At 56.0% G+C, this 19364-nt stretch overlaps 1 protein-coding gene across 1 annotated transcript in view; it reads left to right on the forward strand.

Moving 5' to 3' along the window:
- The window catches only part of LOC136005903 (hydrocephalus-inducing protein-like), a gene marked incomplete at its 5' end in the record, with an annotated part of 43525 nt that extends 25160 nt beyond the window's left edge, over nt 1-18365 (forward strand). The window contains 16 exons of the mRNA XM_065663793.1: nt 549-789; nt 2890-3033; nt 4710-4853; nt 5583-5896; nt 8676-8715; nt 9409-9618; nt 10485-10622; nt 11390-11567; nt 12027-12157; nt 12884-13017; nt 13906-14042; nt 14891-15018; nt 15106-15297; nt 15693-15842; nt 16580-16744; nt 18252-18365. Of these exons, the coding sequence (XP_065519865.1) occupies nt 549-789; nt 2890-3033; nt 4710-4853; nt 5583-5896; nt 8676-8715; nt 9409-9618; nt 10485-10622; nt 11390-11567; nt 12027-12157; nt 12884-13017; nt 13906-14042; nt 14891-15018; nt 15106-15297; nt 15693-15842; nt 16580-16744; nt 18252-18365 (2560 nt within the window). The remainder of the gene's footprint in view (nt 1-548; nt 790-2889; nt 3034-4709; nt 4854-5582; nt 5897-8675; nt 8716-9408; nt 9619-10484; nt 10623-11389; nt 11568-12026; nt 12158-12883; nt 13018-13905; nt 14043-14890; nt 15019-15105; nt 15298-15692; nt 15843-16579; nt 16745-18251) is intronic.
- Nucleotides 18366-19364: the final 999 nt, after the last annotated feature.

Genomic DNA, 19364 nt, shown 5'->3' on the forward strand with positions numbered 1-19364 from the left:
ATACGCACCCACGAGCCCTCCACGTACGCAGGGACATCGCAGGGAGGCTGATGCTTGTCCAGAGTTTCCTGTGCTCAGTGCAGCCACAAGCTGGCTGCACAATGGAGGGGACAGTGTCCGTGTGATTCATGTAGCTGTCTTCTGCCCCCCTTTATGTCTTTGCCCGCGGGCTCAGTTTGGAGCTGTTGCCATTGCTGTCGGCTGCAGAGCCGCCACCAGAGGGTGGTACGTTGGGGGCAATGAGGGTTGGATGCTCCCTACGAGACGCCTCAGAGGCATGAACAACAGCTCCCAAGGGGAAGGTGGAGTGGCAGCGAGGCTGTTCCTCCAGCTACTTGCATGTGGGGCCGGCTCTTTACGAAGCTCTTCCTTGCTGGAAGGGTGCCAGCAGAGCAGCTGCTGGATGGTGACAAACCTAGGGGCAGCCAAGGTCTGGCTTTTGGTGAAGCCGAGTGTGCAGTCAGGTCGTGCCCTCAGGGTGCTGAAGCTGGGTGACCAGTGGCAAATAGCAGCTCCCCTGCCATTTTGTGTCTCTGCTTCTCCTCTAGCCTGGATCCCTGCTGTTACCGCTTCAAGATGACAAACAAAGGACGACGCACCCATCTGCTCTATTGGACCACAGAAGGTGGCACCACACTTAAGCAGCGCAAGCGTCTCCCTCGCATCAGTAAGAGCAAGGGCAAGGTTTCCTCCTGTGGCCCCGTGCTGAAGCTTCAGCCGCTGAGGACGGAGCTGATGCCCGGCCAGACAGCGGAGGTGGTGCTGAAAGGCTCCTGCAGCACCCCTCAGGTGAGTTCTGCATCAGGGCATTTCTGCAGCCCCTTGACATTTGCCTGAGCAAATGGGCAAGTGCTTCTGAGAACCTGGTTTCCTGCCATAAGTTACCGTGGCAGCACCAGTTGCTTTCCATGCTCGCCACCGTCAGTTGCTGAGGCTTTTTGAGTTCCATGGCTACCATAAAGCCAACTTGGTGGTAGCAAAACATGGCCTGAAGGCACTGTCGCCCCAGGCTCTGTCCAGCATGGCCTTGTACCCTGCCAGGGATGGAGCATTCACCACTGCTTTGGCAACCTGTGCCAGTGCCTCACCATCCTCACAGTGAAGAACCTCTTCCTTGTATCTAACCTGAACTTGCCCTGTTTGAGTTTAAGTCCATTACCCCTTGTCCTGTTGCTGCAGTCCCTGAGAAGAGTCCGTGTCCGGCATCCTTGTAGGCCCCGTTCAGCTAGTGGAAGGCTGCTCTGAGGTCTCCCCGCGGTTTCTCTTCTCCAGGCTGAGCAGCCCCAGTTTTCTCAGCTGGCCTTAAAGTTAGAGGTAGACTGGGAGCCCAGGCAGAAAGTAACTAAAGAAATGGCCAGTTGTCTGTGTGGGGAAGCAGCGAGTGAAACAAAACACCCAGGAAGGTAGGGAGTGTCTGGGAGCAGCATTGATTTTCCTCTGTAGACAGACACGGGCCGGGAGCTTGTCCGGCCCGGAGACCGGGACGAGAGAAATGAACCCAGTGTGCCAGCTCTAATGATCCGAATGATGTCCGTCCACATGGGAAAGTGTTCTGGGGATCATTAGAACTGAGAGCTTGACTTGTGTCAGTATTCCCATCAGCGCTCGCCCCGCTCCCTCAGCCAGCCCCCGTGTGCCGAGGGCAGGCAGGTCTTGCAGCACCCTTGGGTTGCAGCTCAGAGGGGCAGATTTCAGCAGGGTCACTGAGTGTTCTCCTCCCTGGACCCTACTCTCCGGGGGAAATCCAGCTCTGCAGAGGAGCTGCCGTCTGACCCCGGTGTGCCTTCCCTGGCTCCAGGAGCACTGGGCACAAGTGTTTAAGTGAATGGGGAATAAATGTGCATTAAGCTCCTGCTGCTGCTAGAGTTTGAGAGGTGTTTTAAAGGATTGCCTGAGTGGTAGCTTGAGGAAGACTTGATCCCTCAGCTGGTTGACTCCGATGGGACTGTCCGTGTGCAGTCCTGAGCCCATGAGGCTTTGCTGAAGAGGGAAGAAGGAACCAGAAGGGAAATGGTCAGGCCACTGGTGAGGGTGCCTTCCTGGAAAGCCAAATGGGCATCTGTGAGCTCAGCTGTGGCTACCTGGCTCGTGCAGTCCAAGCCAAGAGCCTGGGACTGGGTCTTCCACCTTCCCTAGGTCTCGAGAACTTCATACTCTTGAGGCTGGTTAGAAGCCCAAGACCCTGTGGTGCACGTGCAGCACAGGTGATTCTGACGTCTCTAGGCTCTGAGGAGGAGTTGGGTTGTGGTGGTCTATCAGAGGGAAGAGAGAGGAAAAAAGGGAGGAATGTGGGGAAGTGAAACCATGAGGAGGAATCAGGAAAAGTCTTGGATGTAAGAGCATCCAGCTTAAGTAGAGGGTTTTCATGCCAGGTTGAAGACATCTCTTTCCTGGGGAGGTTTGTTTTACAGGCAGGTCTAGGGGGACACAGTACATCCTAGGAAGGCAGGCTGTCTGTCTGGGGTTTTCCCAGGGATCCTTTCCACTAAACTTGCAAGGGAGGATTTGCTGGCATTGATCCTTCTATCCCCTGTTTCCCTTCATACAGTCTGGTTTGGTTTTTTTTCATGAGTTCCTACAGTTTTCGGTAAGCATTTTGTTTGGCAGTGGGACAAAGCAAAGCAATAACCGTTTGGGCAGGGATTGTTCTGAGAGCTGTAGGCAGCACAAGACTCCTGAGGGCCTTTTGTGGTGGTTGGGTTGTAACACGAGGGACGCGTGAGTGCAGAACAAAGAGGATGCAGCTTATAAAGAAGAGAGGGCTCCTGAGGAGACCAATGGCTGTAACTTCATGCAGTAATGGGGCGTGTGGGTGGGCGGCTCAAAGATGCAGTGTGTTTTGTGGACACCCTGATAACACCCGCTGGGGGCCGTGTGGCTCGCATGCAGGTGGTGAAGGAGAAGCTGCTGTGTCACGCCATCGTGGGCAAGGAGGGAGTGAAGAATCTGATCGTGCAGGTGGACGTCACGTGCGAGTTCATTGCTCCTGCTCTGCAAATATCCAGCAGAGAAATCACTTTCCGGGTGGAGAAGGTGAGTCTCTGCATTGCATCCTGGCACTGACTGGTGTGGCTGGGGTGTGCCTGTGTCCTAAGGAGGAAGTTCTCCAAGTCCACAGAGCTTTGGCTGTTGACTTGAGCCAGGCCCAGCTTTTGTCATGAATGCCGAGATCATTATTTCACCCCTGTGGGGCTGGGGACAGTCTCCGCAGCTCTATTCTGCCCTTCTCGAGGTGCAGACAGAATTGAGCTGCTGAGCCAAGGGCACGGGCTGAGGTGTGGGACCCGTGAGAGCAGCGTGGGCTTTGGAAGAGCCACTTGCTGTGCTGGGGCTGCAGGTGGAGAGCAGATCCCTCCTCACCCTCCCTGAGGTGGTGGTGAGAGGAGTGAGGATGCTGCTAGAGATGAGGCTGTTCTCTAAGTTGAGCCAGGTAGAACTGAGATTACAGCTGCTCTGGCGAGGGGGAGCATGCCCCCCTCTAGAGAGACGCCAGTGTCTGTAGTCAGGGTTTTGAGGATCTTCCAAGGTGTGGTGATGTCCGAGCAGCGATCGTGTAGGGAAGCTGAGAAAAGCTGAGATTCCTGTCAACTCCTCAAGCTGATGAGGAAAAACTGGCATCTCTTGCGCCTCTTTGCCTTCCCTGCCGTCGGTATGGGTGCTGCCTCTTTGCCTTTCCCAAGCCTCACCTTCTTCAAAGGACCCACGAGTGCCCTTCAGCTGCAGCGATGAGAGCACCAGTGCAACGTGTGTGCCCTTTAGTGTCTGGATCCCGACTCCTGCATCACCTTTCCCCGTCGCGTGAGGTGTCTGAAAAAGAGCAGATAGCTCATGATTTAGTTTCTGCGGTTTCAGGTCTCTCCTCCACTTCCCAGGCTTCCAGAGAAGCACAAATCCTGTGAGCAGGCAGTTCACATCTAATCAGAAGCTTTTCAGCTCCCCCTGATGTCTGCCTGTGGTCTGCTTGATGCCACATGCTCCCATGTGTTGCGTGCTGCGACACTGCAGGAGTTGGATGCCAATGCATCCACAATTAGTTTCCCAAAGACTGTCTAGTTTAGATAAACCATGCAGGAAGCGCGGAGCAATGCATGGACAGGAGGAAAAGGCTTAGGCTGAGCTTAGCTTTGAGGCTGCAACATCTTGTCAGTGGAGCAGGGGCAGCAGGTTGTGGCCAGACTGTTGAGGTTTGGAGCTGTCTGCATGTGCCCGTGAATGTTCAAAGCTGACCTCGGGCTGCTGCAGGCTGTCCGCTGCAGGCCATATCCTGCTTGCTTGCCTCCTCTGAGCAGCATCACTGCCTTGCGGGCCTGGCAGAGCTGATAGGGTGGTAAGAAACTACTGTATGGGAGTGGAAATGGCCTTGTGCCTTGTGCCTGTGTGTGCTCTCTGGGCAGGAGAGGACACACAACTGGAGCCAGAGTGGGTTCACTTTCTGTTTTGGATCTTGCTGAAGCAGCTGCCTCCTCTGGGGGGCTGCTCCCTCATCTGTACGCGAGACTGTTTCCCTGTCCCCTGGGGAAGGCTGTGGGTTCTAAACGCGAAAGCGTCTGCTAGAGTTGGAGGACAAACTTTGCAGAGGGGTAGAAACCAATCAAAAGAGTAAATAGAGATGGATGCACTTTTGGGGTTGGAAAATTTGAAATGCGTCTGAAGGGGAGGAGGTCCATGGCCACTTCAAGGTCATTTTTTCTTGTCTCCTGTTTCTGTAGCACCCCGGTGATGTCCTGGCTGTGATGTACAAGCCTCTCTCTGTAAAGAACATGTGCTCGCTGCCCCTCAGCGTGGTCCTTGCCTTAGAGCAGCCCTTCTCCATCTGCACTGCGGACCAGCAGCCTCTCCCTGCAGATGCTCAGGTGAGCAGCCCCGGACTTTGTTGCTGCTGGGCTTTGAAGAGGGATGAACGTGGTGGTGTGTCTCTGTTGGGAGGTCCTCCACGATGGAAGTGTGTTCTGTAGAGTCTGCAGTAAAGTGGCCCAAGCTAAATCAGATGTGAAACGAGCTGCTGAAGGAAACAGAATGCCATCTGAATCGGGAAGAGACCTCCTGGCTTGAAGACAGGCGGAGGAGGGAGCAGGCACCCAGCTGTGGGCAAGCTGTAGGAAAGGTGTCTGCTGGAAGGCATGCCAGCTCTCCAGCAGCCATCCTCAGATAAGCTGGGGAACAGCTTGCTGTCTTTGAGGGCAGCCCTGCCTTTGGGAAGGCTGAGGTAGGCTTCTCCAGCTGCTGTCTGGCTCCTGCCCTGGTGTGTGCGGAAGGTGTTGGGCATGGGCTCTGCAGTGCACGTGTTGTCAGAGGTGCAGCCACCGCTGTGCTGCAGGCTAAAGGAGTTCCTCCAGAGGGCGAAGGCCTGGGTACCAGAGTGCTGCTTTGGTTGTGTTTAGCAGGTGGCTTCTGCGGCTCCAGAATTCAGGAGACCAACGTGGATTTCCTCTTGTATTGGTGCAGAGCACAGAACCGTGAGCCTCAGGCAGCTTCAGAAAAAAGTGCGGTGCTTGGTCAGACAGCGTGAAGAAAATGAAGGATGAAGCGAGAAGCCCGTGTTGGGGTCACACGTTGAACATTTTCTCTTCATCTCCTTGCAGCCCATGAAGCTGAGGACAGGGGAGGAACTTCAACTCTGCATCGGATTTAACCCTGCTTATGAGGAGGATTTGCTTATCCGGGCAGCGGAGAAGGCTCTGAAGATCAAGTTCCTGGAGCATCCTCACGAAGAGCAGGTCACCGTCCGGGGAGAAGTCTACTTCCCGAATCTCCAGATCCAGAGCACGGCCGTGGACTTTGGCTGCATCTTGAATGACAGCAAGGATGTGCGTTACATGGAGATGACCAACTGCAGCCCACTGGTTGTCCAGTACCACTGGGCATTCCTGAAGGACAGCCAGGTGAACCCAGTGAGGTATGCGCACCTCTCCCTCTCCTGGAAGCTCTTCTTCCTGATGTCCTGTTTGTGGTTTGCAAAGCCCGAGGCCATTTGCCTGATCTGCCAAATTGTTTTCAACCTTCCCTTGAGGAAATCACACCTCTGAGTTGTGCTCAGCCAAGGTGCTCAGGGAACAGGTGATCTCCGCCGGTTTGATGCTGGGAAGGAGACAGCATTCTCCAGCCAAGCTGGGACTGTAGGACACTACTGACCCTTTTCACATAGCCATAAGCTGGAGTCCTGCTTTATCTCTGCAGCTGCAAAGCCATGCTTCGGCACTTGGAGAAGCGGATGTAGAAGGTGTCCTTCCCTGCTAAGCCCATCTGTTGTCATTTTGTACTAAGATCCTACCCAGGCACTGCCATCAGAGTGACACACTGCTGTCGCAGTCCCTTGCTCTGCTTTGCTGTAGGCCTGTATGGGTTCCTGGGGGCAGGAGGGCTGATGTAGAAAGCTGCTTTCTCAGATCTTCGTGGCCTGAGGCAAACAGCCCCTTGAAGTGAGTGTTCATCTCTTGAACTGCACGTCACATTCACAGAAGAGCTATGTAGAGTTTTAGTGAGGAATGGCAGGTTCTGCTGTGACTTTAGGTCCAGCTGTAGATGCTGGAGGGAGCCCTTGTATGGACATCCCTGGGAAGGAGGACCATGCAGTGGTGGTCTATGGTTTCCAAGGCCAAGAGCAAACTTGTAGTGGTGCTGAAGCACATCTAGAAGCACATTCCTAGTGTTCCTTCTGCTGCGGCTTCTCTGCATAGCACAAAAGTCTGCTCTGGGCAGTTTGAAGGACGGTAGCAAATGGTTTTCCGTAATGCCCTAGGAAACGCAGCAAAGTTCACCACGTGGCACTGAAGCGCTGTTATTACAAACAAGGGAAACGATCAAGAAGCAGCTGTGTGAAGGGAATTGGGATCTGACTCGGAGGAGGTGACCTCTTGGGAACTGGAGATGAGCTGTGGCTATTAGGAGGGCTTGGGGGAGACGACCAGGGCACTGGGGCACTCCGGGGCGCTCAGCAGACACCATGGGATGCTGTGTGCCAGAGCTGGAAATGAAGATGGTCTCCAAGGTGTTACCACCAAACACTCAAAGTGTTCATTAGGAGCCTGCAGAAGGGCAGCGTGTCAGATGTTATTTCTGGTCCACACTAAGCACTGTTGGTATTCTAAATCATCAGCTCTAACTCAGTCTGACATGGAGGGAATCAAGCATCAGGTCTCATGAAGGGGAGATCAAAGACTGGAACTTTCCCTACCTGGGACCTTGCTGGAGCTGGTCATCAGAGACTCCCAGGATCAGTCACGCACGTTTATTTTGGTCAGGAGAGAAAAATGCTGTTTCTCTGCCTCAACAAGACTTTGTGTGTTTACATTTTTTTCTTTCTAATTGTCCAGCCCGTTCTTTCCTCCTTGCTCTTTGGTCATTGCTGCTACGTGGGGCAGAGTGATCATATGTGCTGCCATTCAGCGAGACCTGGACAGGCTGGAGAGTTGGGCGGGGAGAAACTTGATGAAATTTAACAAGGGCAAGTGTAGAGTCTTGCATCTGGGGAAGAACAACCCCATGTACCAGTACAGGTTGGGGGTTGACCTGCTGGAAAGTAGTGAACGGGAAAGGGACCTGGGGGTCCTGGTGGATAGGAGGATGACCATGAGCCAGCAATGTGCTCTTGTGGCCAAGAAGGCAAATGGCATCTTAGGGTGCATTAGAAAGGGAGTGGTTAGTAGGTCAAGAGAGGTTCTCCTCCCCCTCTACTCAGCCTTGGTGAGGCCGCATCTGGAATATTGCGTCCAGTTCTGGGCCCCTCTGTTCAAGAAGGACAGGGAATTGCTTGAAGGAGTCCAGCGCAGAGCCACAAAGATGATTAAGGGAGTGGAACATCTCCCTTATGAGGAGAGGCTGAGGGAGCTGGGTCTCTTTAGCTTGCAAAAGAGGAGACTGAGGGGTGACCTCATCAATGTTTACAAATATGTAAAGGGTAGGTGTCAGGATGATGGAGCTAGGCTTTTTTCAGTGATATCCAGTGATAGGACAAGGGGCAATGGGTGTAAACTGGAACATAGGAAGTTCCACGTTAACGTCAGGAAGAACTTCTTTACTGTAAGAGTGACAGAGCACTGGAACAGGTTGCCCAGGGGGGTTGTGGAGTCTCCTACACTGGAGATATTCAAGGCCCGCCTGGACAAGTTCCTGTGTGATGTACTGTAGGTTACCCTGCTCTTGCAGGGGGGTTGGACTAGATGATCTTTTTAGGTCCCTTCCAACCCTTGGGATTCTGTGATTCTGTGATATGAGCAACACAATCCAACTGTTGCTGTGTGGCTGGACATAGGCAGTGTAGACCAACGTGTGCCCTTTCTCTGACTTCTGAGGCACGAATCTCTCGTGGTTACTCTTGTTGTAGACCCACGTGGTTAGAGACAGACTAACCCTAAGCCTCAGCCCTTGGACCTCTGAGAGCTCAAAGCTGAGCTAAGCCTTTGCACCAAGGTGTTTTCTCCAGTGACGGAATGGATCTTCAGAATCACGCAGCAGGAGATAGCAGATCTGGAGGCAAGCAGTTGCCAGCTGCCTGCAGCGCTGCTATAGCAGTGTCATTGCCAGGCGTTGACCTGCTCCATCCCAGTTTTGGAGCTCATTGCTGAGCTCACACCACTGATGCCCCCGCAGGGGCCCCATCCTGCCGAGGAGCTGCTGTGCAGACTTCCCTCCCTCCCACTGCAAGGTCCCTGAGCAAAGGTCTGTTCTTTTTCCAGGTTCATGGAGACAGAGCCCCTCGCCTTGGGTGTGGAGGAGGTAAGTGGGAATCTGTCTCACTTCCACATTTCCAGTGTAGCAAGCAGTTACGTACTCCCACTCCCACTGGTGTCCTGGGTGCTGCTTCCAGAGTGGCCTCATGTCATAACAAGCGCATCACTGGTCATTGGAGAGGCCACATGGGAGGTGTTATAGGGCTGGTCAAGAACATTCCTTGTGCGGCAGCTATGGAGGATTTTATCCATCTTGGTCCTCATCTAGTGGTGGGTAAGAAATTCCTGCAGCAGCATTTGCTGCGGCAGCAGTTGCTGCAGCATCTGGAGAGAGCAGGATGTGAATCAGAGACAGGGAAAAGCATGAGGAGTGCGAGGAGCTGGGCTGGATCCTGCCCCCGGCTCCACAGGCTCTCAGCTCCCAGTCTCGTGTTCTTCTGAGGGCAGGAAAAGGTGTTTTTGAAGGCAAGTTCTGCAGCAGAGAGAATTTCTTGCTGCCAGGAGACACCACAAATGAATGTAGTGTATTAGCTACTGCATTAATTGGGACTGTGGGAGAAGGTTTTCCCCATGGTCTCTCCGTTGGTGAGTGGAACGGCTGCAGTGTGAGATGAGGAGGATGTTGCCTGTGTTTGAGGAAGAGGCCCCTGCAGCCACGTCTGTCCTTTGGCCCAAGCTGAGGCTGCTCTCCTGCATCAATCCCGTGCTCCACGTGTGGATCTCTCCTCCCTGCCTGCAGGTTTTCGATATCCTGCCGCTGCACGGTGAGCTGCAGCCGGGCCAGAGCCAGCGCGTCTGCTTCTCCTTCTTCGGCCACGCCAACACCGTCAGCCAGGTTACGGCGCTGTGCAGGGTGGAGGGAGGCCCGAGCTACGAGGTGGCTCTGCGTGGGGAGGCCTCGCGTATCAGCTACCTCCTGGACACCACCGAGATCGACTGCGGGCTGCAGGTACCGCACGCTGCTCTTGTCAGTGCTCCTTGCCTCCAAGCATGACCGGTGGGCTGCTGCCCACCCGGGTCCAGGGCTCTCCCCCCTTCCCAGCTGCTTCGCTGGCTCTGTGGCTTGGAAGTCCAACGTTTGGGGGATACCTCCAAGCTGGCGTTTAATGGCCATCTCCACCCCAGCCCAGCCCAAAGCTGGGAATCCCTCCTCTAACTAACGCTGCCTCCTGGGGCAGGCAGGATCCCAGTGGTGATCTGCAGAGGGATGTGTCCCTCAGACATCCATCCGCTGATCTGCTCCTAAAGCCCAAATGAGGTGCTCTCTTTTAATGCTCCTGATTCATCAACCAAGGAGGCAGCTGACCTGGGCTTCCAGTCACCGTAGCCGGATAGAATGTCCCCGAATAACCCACACTGTACTTCTTTCCGGTTACAACCCCCACAGCTGTTTCCAGCTGTTGGCCCTGTGTGCGTTGCCCTCTCTCCCTCCGTTTTGGCTTGTGTTGTGCCCACAAATACTTGTGTGCAGGTGCCTTTTCTCCTGAAATGCCCCAATGCCTCCTCCTGTGTTTCAGCTCGCAGTTGGGTGACACCTTTAAGTGCAGAGAGCTTGTGTCCCCTACTTGCTTTATTACTGATCTTTCCATGGTTGCTATTGCACCTCTGCCACAAATAGCTGTTCCTGTGTAGGGCCCAGGGGTACCCTGTGGCCGCGGGCTGCCCAGGCTAACCCAGAGAGCCCAGTGCCCATCTCTCCTGTGCGCTCCCTGCTTCTGGGCTGTGTTCCTTTGCTTTCAACCCGATGGAAGAGGAATGAAATTCTTGGCAGCAGACGTGTGCCTGTAACTTCCTGCTCTTCTGTCCTCTGCTCAGGTGTTTAACAAAGTCACGGAAGCAGCGCTGACCCTGCAAAACAGCGGGAAACTGGGATTTGCCTTTGCGGTGCTGAGCCCCGGCACAGGCACTGCAGCCAGCCCTCTGCCTGGCGTGCCCCTGGTCGTGCCCAGCAGGGTGAGTAGCACAAGGGCTTCACCCGGCCTGTGTCAGGCTGCCCAGGAGAGCGCTTTGGGGGAAAACAGGGGGAATGAGCACACAAGCCCCGTCCAAAACCAGCCAGGAGAGACAGGGCTGTGAGCGACTGTTGCAGAGGCAGAGGAGGTCCATCGAGCAGAATCCTAACGGAGCCCCTGATTGTCCTTGGGCGCCGCTGGCTCTGCTGTCCTACAGCAAGCACCAGTGGGAGGCACGAGTGCTCCGGGAGCTCTTTGGAGCTGAGTGCTGAGCTCTCTGGTTGTGCCATCACTGGAGCATCACTCCATCGCAGCTTGTCATCCTGCCTGGGTGTCTTAGAGCTGGAGCAGTGTTCCTGTCTTGGTGCCCTTTTGCGATGGGAAGAGGAAGCCAAAGGGCCAAGTGGCTTCCACCTTCCTCAGTGCCTGTCCGTCTGAGGGGTGACATGCTGATGTCCTCTCCTGCAAGCTGCTGCCAGGAGCTGCTGGCCCTGCTGGAAGCAGAGGCCCTTCTCCGTTCTTCCAGAGCAGCTGGTGAAAGAGCTTTGGTTTGTTGTGCCTGGCTCTGGCTAGCAGAGGGTAAACCCTGTGAGCAGAAGAGCAGTGAGACTCAGGCGTTTGGATACAGGAAAGCTGGAGGTGGTGATGTCTGATGTTTCCTTATGTATGAGAACCTGTCTTGTGTTCTCAGCGCGTCTGTCATGTGAGCCATCCCTCCAGTGAATCGTCTTTGGTACACTGCGTCCCTCCCTCTTGTGTGCCCTGCAGGGTTACGTTGAACCTGGCAAGCAGCAAGTGCTGAAAGTGTATTACCTGCCAGGAGTGCCTGGAGTCTTCTGCAGGGCTTTCCAGATCCAACTGGGTCACCTGGAGCCAGAAAAAATCTCCCTGAAAGGAGAGGGGACCTTTCCCAGGATCCACTTGGACCTGCCCAGGAACATCAAAGGTGAGCACTGCCTGTCTGCTCGGCTTTCCCCCATGCCATATGCCCACAGGGCAGCTCACAGGCACCTCGAGCAGGCCTGGAGGTTTCAGGGCTGTCAGACAAGGTCAGCCCTCTGGTTGCTTCTTTAGCCTCTGGCAGATGAGCCCATGTGGGCTTTGCCGCAGGAACCATCGTGCACAGCTTGCCAAGAGGACTGGGAAGATGATGGCTGGGCAGAAAAGCTTGGGAAAGCTGTAATAGAGGCTGGCAGGGATTTTGACAGGGGTTGGGTTTGCATCACGCTGTGGGGCTGAGATGCTCCTGTGTGGCGAGAAAGACGGGTGGGGGTGAGAAGCAGCAGGATCTCCTTTCCCTACATTGCTGGAGCAGTTTGTGTCTGGGTGTCGGGGGAACGGGGCTTCCCGTCTTCCGTGGGATTTGTGCTGCCCCACTGCTATGGGTGGTGTCCTGTGCTTTCAGGCAACGCCAAATATGAGAAGATCCTCCTAAAGGCCAAAGAAAAGCTGGACAAAGGCAGCCAGAGAGAAGAGGCCATTGCTCTGGGGGAGGCTGTGGCAGCCGAGCCCCGCGTGGACGACTCGGGCACCGTGGTGAGTAGAGCTGCTGCCCTGTCCCGCACGTGCCACCCTCCTGCGAGACACTGGAGCCCCTGCGCCCCACGGCAGCTGCCCAGGGCCCTGCCGGCACTGGGCACCTCCCTGCACACCCCTGGCCACGGAGTGTGTCAGCTCAGCGTGCCCCTTGGGCTGCCCACCTCTGGGAGTTGTCCCTCGTGGCGATGCGCCAGCTCCTGACTACCCCAGGGAGATGCTGAAAGCTGTGCTCGGGCAGTTGGGTTTCTGGTGCTCTGAAGGACACACAGGGCGGTGCTGGGGGGTTTGTTGCTCACCGGCCAAGCCCTGCCAGGTTTACAGAGCATAAAGCAGCAGCCTGAATGCAGCCTGAGGCTGTGCTGTGTTCTGTATCTCCAGGAGGCTCCAGCTCTCTCATGGTTCCCTTTCCAGGAGAGCTTTTGTCCAGGCTGCTTTGGCACTGACTGGAGGCAGGGACATACTTGGAGCTTTGGAAGGTTTCTGGCTTGTTTGTGTGTCTGTCCAGATCAGCTTTGATAACTGGGCAGGCAGAGACACTGGAGTTCATTTCTGTGGGGATATGATCCTGCCTGAGAGAGCAGGAAGTGTCACAGACACCGATCAGTGAGACAGACTGACTCCGTCGCCCCTCTCCACAAGAGCAGGGTGGGATCCTCCACCCGAGACAAGCTTGTGCCTTGGGAAGGACCTTGGCTAACCAGCCCCTGTCTTTCCTTTCCTCAGTGGGATGCTCAGCTGCAGATGCAGATGGAGGAGATGCTGATTGAGGAACATGCCCTGGAGCAGCAGAAAGCTCTCGCCTCCCGTCCCCCGGAGGACACTGCCTTTCACCAGCGTGTACATCGGAGGCTTCTCAAGTTAGTAGGGACTCCTGTAGCCTGTCTCCAGGGGCCGCGAGGGTAACAGCCAGCAGTGCAGCCCTGCCCCTGAGAGCTCCTTGTGTCTCAGAGTTGGGAATAGCTGAAGACTTCCGAAAGGGCCTGATGCTGAGAGCTACGCCGTGCTCCCTGTGGGCAGCTCGGTGTCCTCACTTGCACAGTGCTACCCTGAGCTCTGGAGGTGCTCCGCTCCCCACAGTTGCTGGGTTCTGTTCTCAGAGCTGAGGGGGTGCAGACCAGCAAGCCCTTGCAGACAGCACAGGCACCACCCCTGCTGACCAGCTGTGAAAGGGGCATCTCCAAGCCGGTGTCTTTGTGCCGAGAAGCAGACCCCACTAAGCAGGAAGAGCAGGGAATGGTCCAGATCCCTTATGTGCTTTTCCAAGTGGGATTGCCTGCAAAAAGACCTTCACAGCAATCTTGTAGTGTTGGTTACTGCACGCGATACTCTCAAGCGCTGCTTTGGGGACAGATCTGGCTGCAGAGCAGTGGAGGTATCCTCTGCAAGGAAATCCTGTGAGAAGGTCCTGAAGCAGTTTCAGGCTTGGGCCGGACACCAGCTTAGCAGTTTCATTGAGACCCGTGGAGACGCAGTGGACTTCTCTGCAATGGCTTTTCACAGCATAGGAACTGTGTCCAGTACCCGCTTTAAACTGACTCGAAGATCCCGTTGGTGGCTGATAAATCCTAGGCCCTGCACTCCCCATGACTTAGCCAAGTCTTATTACTGGGTGCTCAGGTCAGGCCTTGGGTTTCCTGGGCTTGGCTTGAGTTTTCACAGCAGTGGATACAGAATTATCCACTCCATTTGCTTCTCCACCCCACGCCATGCTGGGCTTTACAGAGTGTCCTTCCTCCTCCTTTCAGAGCTGAGCTGCCCGAATACGTCCTGGACCTTGGCTATGTCGTTCCCGGTGACATCCACACACACATGGTGAAGCTCACCAACACCGGGCACTTCCCTGCATCTTTCAAGGCCGATGGATATGTCCTGTATAACACAGGTAACCAGTGGTAAAGAGGCTTCACGGGGGCTTGAAGGGGCTGTCTCTGCCACATCAGCTGGAGCCATTGGGCATGGGGAGATTTGAGTACTTCCTTGGGCAGCTTTTTCCTCCTTAGTACCCCTCTGGCCGGTGCCCTGTTCAAGAGCCTGAATTCTGTCGAGCAGTGCCCAGAGACCTGGTCTGCCTGTGGCTGCCCTAAAAAGTCATTGCAGGGGCCAGATGGGCTGATCAGCATGATCGCCTCTCAGCATCTTCTGCTCTTGGCTCCCGTGAGCACCATCGGAGTTTCTTCGTGCACTCTGAGGGTTTATGTTGCAGCCAGATGGACCCTCTGTGGTTCGGAAGTGCTTTGTTCAGAGTTCCTAGTGCCAGAGCACTTCTGCTCAGCCTTATTGAACGGCCTGTGGGATCCTGTGCCGTATCGAAACAGGCTTCGCAAAGAGGCCTTGGGGTAAGGCTGCAGCTCCGTCACACGGGGACTGCTGTCTGTGACGGGTGGCCAGGCGTCTCTTCTAAGCCGCTGTCCAGGGAACACCACAGCATTTGGTATCTTAGTTGGAAATTGTCCTTTGGAGAGGTGTATGCGTCCTTCCCTGAGATGCCTGCTGAAGGAATTGCTGGAGCTCCTCAACCAATGTGGTTCGTTTTTACCCTGCAACCCCTGGATTCTGGCTGTGAAAATCCTTTTGCTTTGGGCAGTGACAAGGGGAGCAGAGCAGCTTCTCTGGAGATGGAAAGGGGTCTTTCACAGAGCTGCCAGCCAGGACACCCCTGTGGCCTTGCCGTGCTCCTGAGCCATTTCCTGTTGCTTGTGTATCTCAGCTGCTTGATTTTCCTGTGTTCAGGCTTCAGCGTGTGCCTGGACCTTGTGAAGCGCCTGCCCTGCTGTGAGACCAAGACATTTGAAGTGTGCTTTGACCCACAAAGTGCCAGCGTGCCCCTGGGAAAGGTGGATGTGCTCCTGCCCATCAAGGTAGGCCAGCTTGTGGGGCAGGCAGCAGGTTGGGCACAGCAGCGAGTGTCAGCCGGGCTCTCAACTGGATGCTCTGTCCTTCTCTAGGTCAGAGGAGGCCCCACGTTCCAGGTCCGCCTGCGTGCCATTGTGGCTGAGCCGTCCCTCTGCCTCTCGAGGGACAGGCTGGAGTTCTCCTCTGTCCAGTGTGGGCAGTGGCAGGAAGAAACCATCCAGCTCCACAACACGTCCCAGGTCCCCTGTAAATGGTCCATGAGCATGAATGAGGCTGTTAAGGAGGTAAAGCACAGACAACGTGTAACACACAACTTCTCGGTTGGGTTTTCTTTGCCTCTCTTGGCTTTCCCGCCCCTCTGGCTGCCTGAGCACTTGGGCTGCAGCTCGCTTGAGGAAGCTTTTGAGGGTACAGAGCAAGGCTGGTTCACCTGGGCCTGCTCACTAGCTGACGCTTCACTTCTCTGCCATCTTCACCCATTCCTCCCCCTCCGAGGACACTGCCTCCCCATCTGCCTGCCCTGCCAACATGTTTGCCCTCCAGTTGTAGGCAGGGGTGGCCACGTCTGGGTGGGATGAAGGTGCTCCCTGCACCGTGCCAGCATCTCGGAGCACTGCAGGAACCGAGGGTCTGTCCTCGCAGACCAAGGAGACCTCACGCGACTGGTTTCTGTGCGCAGGTGGACAAACATCTGCCAGCGAGCGAGCATGACAAGCTGCGGGAGGAGATGAGGCCCGCGCCCTGTGGCTTTGAGGTGCTGCCCTCAGCTGGAACCCTCGCTCCAGGACAGCAGTGCCATGTCCAAGTCCGTTTTTCACCCACGGAAGAGGTGAGTTTGGTGGGTGTCACCCCCAGGAGGACTGTCAGGGCAGTGTGGTAAGGGGAGGCCAGCACAGGGAGCGGGGAATGAGCTCTGCCTCCGCGTGGAGCTTTCTGCCAGCCCTGTGCCCACCGTTCCTCAGTTTCCCCTGCACGGTCCCATGCAGTTTGGGAGTCAGCTTAAATGGTGGAGCATTCCCAAAGGCAGTTTGCATGTGGCCACCGTGACTTGGAAACTGGCAGCGTGTGACAGGATGGACCCAAGTGCTTCCATGGCTGGGGACAGTCGCAGGGATCTTTCAATTGCTCGTGGAGATTTCAGCGTCTCGTGTCTAGCTTTGACCAGAGCCAAGCACTGAGCAGAGAAGACGATCCTTATTTCTGTCCAGTGAGAGCTCAGCTGCCTCTTTCACACAGCTGATGTTTGCCCGGTGCTGCAGCGCCAGGACTGTGTCTGAGAAAGCAGACTTTTCTCACGTGCGTTGCGCTCCCCCACGACTAGGTGAAAACCTCTGATAGGCTGTTTTAGATCCATCTGGTAGCCAACTGACCACTTACACTCCCCAGCAGGACTCACCGCAGTTACTCAGAGCCATGCAGATGCTGTAGCCCCTGCTCTAAGTAACTGCCTGGTTTGGGTTCAGCTTAGAGGTGCTGAGAAGACCCCTGACCCTGGGGCGATTGTTGCCTTGGAGGCGCTGTCACCTGGGGCTTCACGGAGGAGCTTTCTGTGCTGCTTCTTTGCAGAAGTGCTACCGGGGCGAGCTGCAGATCCAGATTTGCCAGAGCAGCCAACGCCTGCGGGTGCCGGTCTTGGGATGTGGTCTGGAGCCACGGCTGGAGTTGAGCCCCGCAGAGCTCGAGCTGGGACCGCTGCTGCCACAGAGCCATGGGGAAGAGGGGACAGTGGTGGTGAAGAACCCCTGTGGGGTTTACTCACTGGAGTTTGACCAGCAGCACCTTGCTGAGGAGCAGGTGAGGGGGAAGGTCTGTGCACGCTCCTGGAGATTCCCAGCGCTCCAGCATTCCCAGGCTTGTGCCAGGGAGACGGGGGCAGCGCGCAGGGCAAAGCCCGGTGGCATTCCAGGGTTAGCCGGCTCTGCTGGCAGGCTGTGGAGGGACTTGGATAATCCCTGCCACTGGGGGGAAAGAATATGGGAGGGGATGGCTCGTCTGGGGAGTCTGTTCACGTGGTGAAGGTCCAGAAACTCATGCTGTCTGTGGTTTCTCTTCCCTCTGTGCGCAGCTCCTACGGACACCTAAAGACGACAACAGCCACAACAGCTTGTTGCTGCCTCCGTGTGCCCCGGCTGAGAAGCTGACTGTTGAGGCCCAAGGAAGGGGCATAGAAATGAAGGTGAGATGAAATCTAAATGCTAAAAGTGCAGGTGGCAACCAGCATGGTTTTCTCATTTCCTCATCTCTTCCCCAGCCTACCATGGTTTGTGTTTCTGCCACGAGAGTGGCAGAAAACCTCTTCTCCTTCTTTCCTTTGGCTTGATATCAATCCCTCCTGCCTCAGGTTGACGTTGTGCATCCACCAGGAAAGGTGGTGAAGCTAGGAAACATCTGCATTGGGCAGACGGTGAAGAAGATCGTCACCATAGCCAACAAGAGTGCAGGCCCTCTCGCCTTTAAGCTCAGAGTCACATCCACCGTGCCAGAGTTGCAGGAAGCTGGGGTAAGTGCCATTCCTTCTCTGCAGAGCACTTTAGCGTGCCTGCAGGGAGCGATGAGCTGCTGTGGGTGGGAGGTAGTAGCTAATGACAGCTGTGGGCTGCCCTGGCTGCCTGTGCCTGCCCCGTCCTCCCTGCTGGCACTGCTCTGCCAGCAGATGCTTGCAGTGTGAATGCTTCAGCTGAGCTGGGTGCCAGGACTCCCCGAGAGCCACAAGTGAGAAGGCGGCACAATTCCTCTAACCTGTTTTAGACGCATAGGTCAGGATGCAGCCGCATATTTTAGATCTGGAAAGGCGAGGGAGGTGAATCTTGAAAGAGGGAGGGTTACAGCTCTGTTGGAACTTCCATGAAAGCTTTAGAAGGCAGAGGTGACCTCACCGTGACCAGGTGGACACATGGCAGAAAACACCTTTGGTATTACCTAGGAATGCCTACGAGGGAATGAGTGGGACTGGGTCAGTGTTGGTGCGGACAGAAGAGGAATTGGAAGCCTCTTCCCTGAGTCTGGTGAGGGAGGCTCCGCAGCTGGCTTGCCAGATGAAATAGTCTCCACTCATCTCTTCGGGTAGGTTCTGTGCTTGAAGCCCAGCAAGGAGCTAAAGCTGAAGGCCAGAGGAGACACCTGCAAAGTGGAGGTGACCTTCTCCCCGAAGCGCCGCATGCAGCCGTTCAGCGGGGAAGTGCTGCTGGAGTGCCGCGGGCTGGTGCGCTCCCTCTTTGCGGTGCGGGGCTCCTGCCAGGGCAGCCTCGTGAGCTTGGACCAGGACCAGCTCAGCTTTGGAGCCGTGGTACGGCAGAGCTACACGTGCCGGCGCGTCGTCATGCGGAACGCGGGCGACGCAGGAGTCAGGTAAAGCAGGACCCCCCCGCCTCTCTGAGGGCTGATTGCTTGGATGAGGGTTGTGAGGAGCCGTAGTGTGCCCAGATAGCTCCTCTCTGCTTCTCCATCCCGCTGGAGAGTCGTGCAGCCATGGCCGTGCAGTCAGGCCCTGGCAGTTAGCAAGGGGGTACGAGCAAAAGCTCATTTAGAGATGGGTGCAGTGGGTCCTGCCCAGCCTGAAGCCTTATTGCCAGGTGGCTCAGCATCAGGCCTGAGATGTGGTGGGAAAGCCCACCAGAGACGGAGAGCCTCACGCTGAGACTTACCCTGCCTTGACAGCTCCCCGTGGCTAATCCTTCTTTCCTGTCCTTGTGCTTTCCTTGGCAAGGTTTTTGTGGGACGTGGAGAGCTTCCAGCCGGACTTTTCTATCAGCCCCACGAAGGGTTACATCAGGCCAGGGGTGGATGTCCCCTTCGTTGTGACCTTCCGCCCCTCGAAGCTGAGCCAGGCTGTCCAGTACGAGGGGCTGCGGTGCTTCATCCCGGGCAGCGAGGCGCTCCGCCTTACGCTATCAGGATCCTGCGTGGAGGCCCCTGGCACCAGAGAGGTAACGCAGCAGGGACAGGATGGGCCCCTGGACCCCAGCATTTGCGCCACATCTCTGCCAGGGCAGGAACTGAAGGACACTTGCGAGCGCAGACTGGCTTGTGCCGGGGTATCCCAGAGAGAAAGTGCTGGGCAGGACTGCCAGAGTTCCTGAGCCCTGTCATTGCCTTTCTCCCCTGTTCGAGGTGTTGCTCCTCCAGTGAGCAGCTCGGTTGTCCTGGCTCTGCACTGTAGCACCCGTGCCGTGGGAGCACCCTGCCGGGCTCTCCTGAGACCCTCCCCACAGAGCCACCCCGCTGTATCCCAGCACTGCACCCGCAGCCACACTTCTCCCCCGTGCCGGGCCAGGGGAGGGCATTCAGCAGTAGGAAGGGGCAAGGCATCTGCATCCAGCCCCTGGGAGGGGGTAGCTTGGGAGCAGTTGGC

The sequence above is a fragment of the Lathamus discolor genome, chromosome Z (genome assembly GCF_037157495.1).
Source record: "Lathamus discolor isolate bLatDis1 chromosome Z, bLatDis1.hap1, whole genome shotgun sequence".
In the NCBI taxonomy this organism is placed as follows: domain Eukaryota; kingdom Metazoa; phylum Chordata; class Aves; order Psittaciformes; family Psittacidae; genus Lathamus; species Lathamus discolor.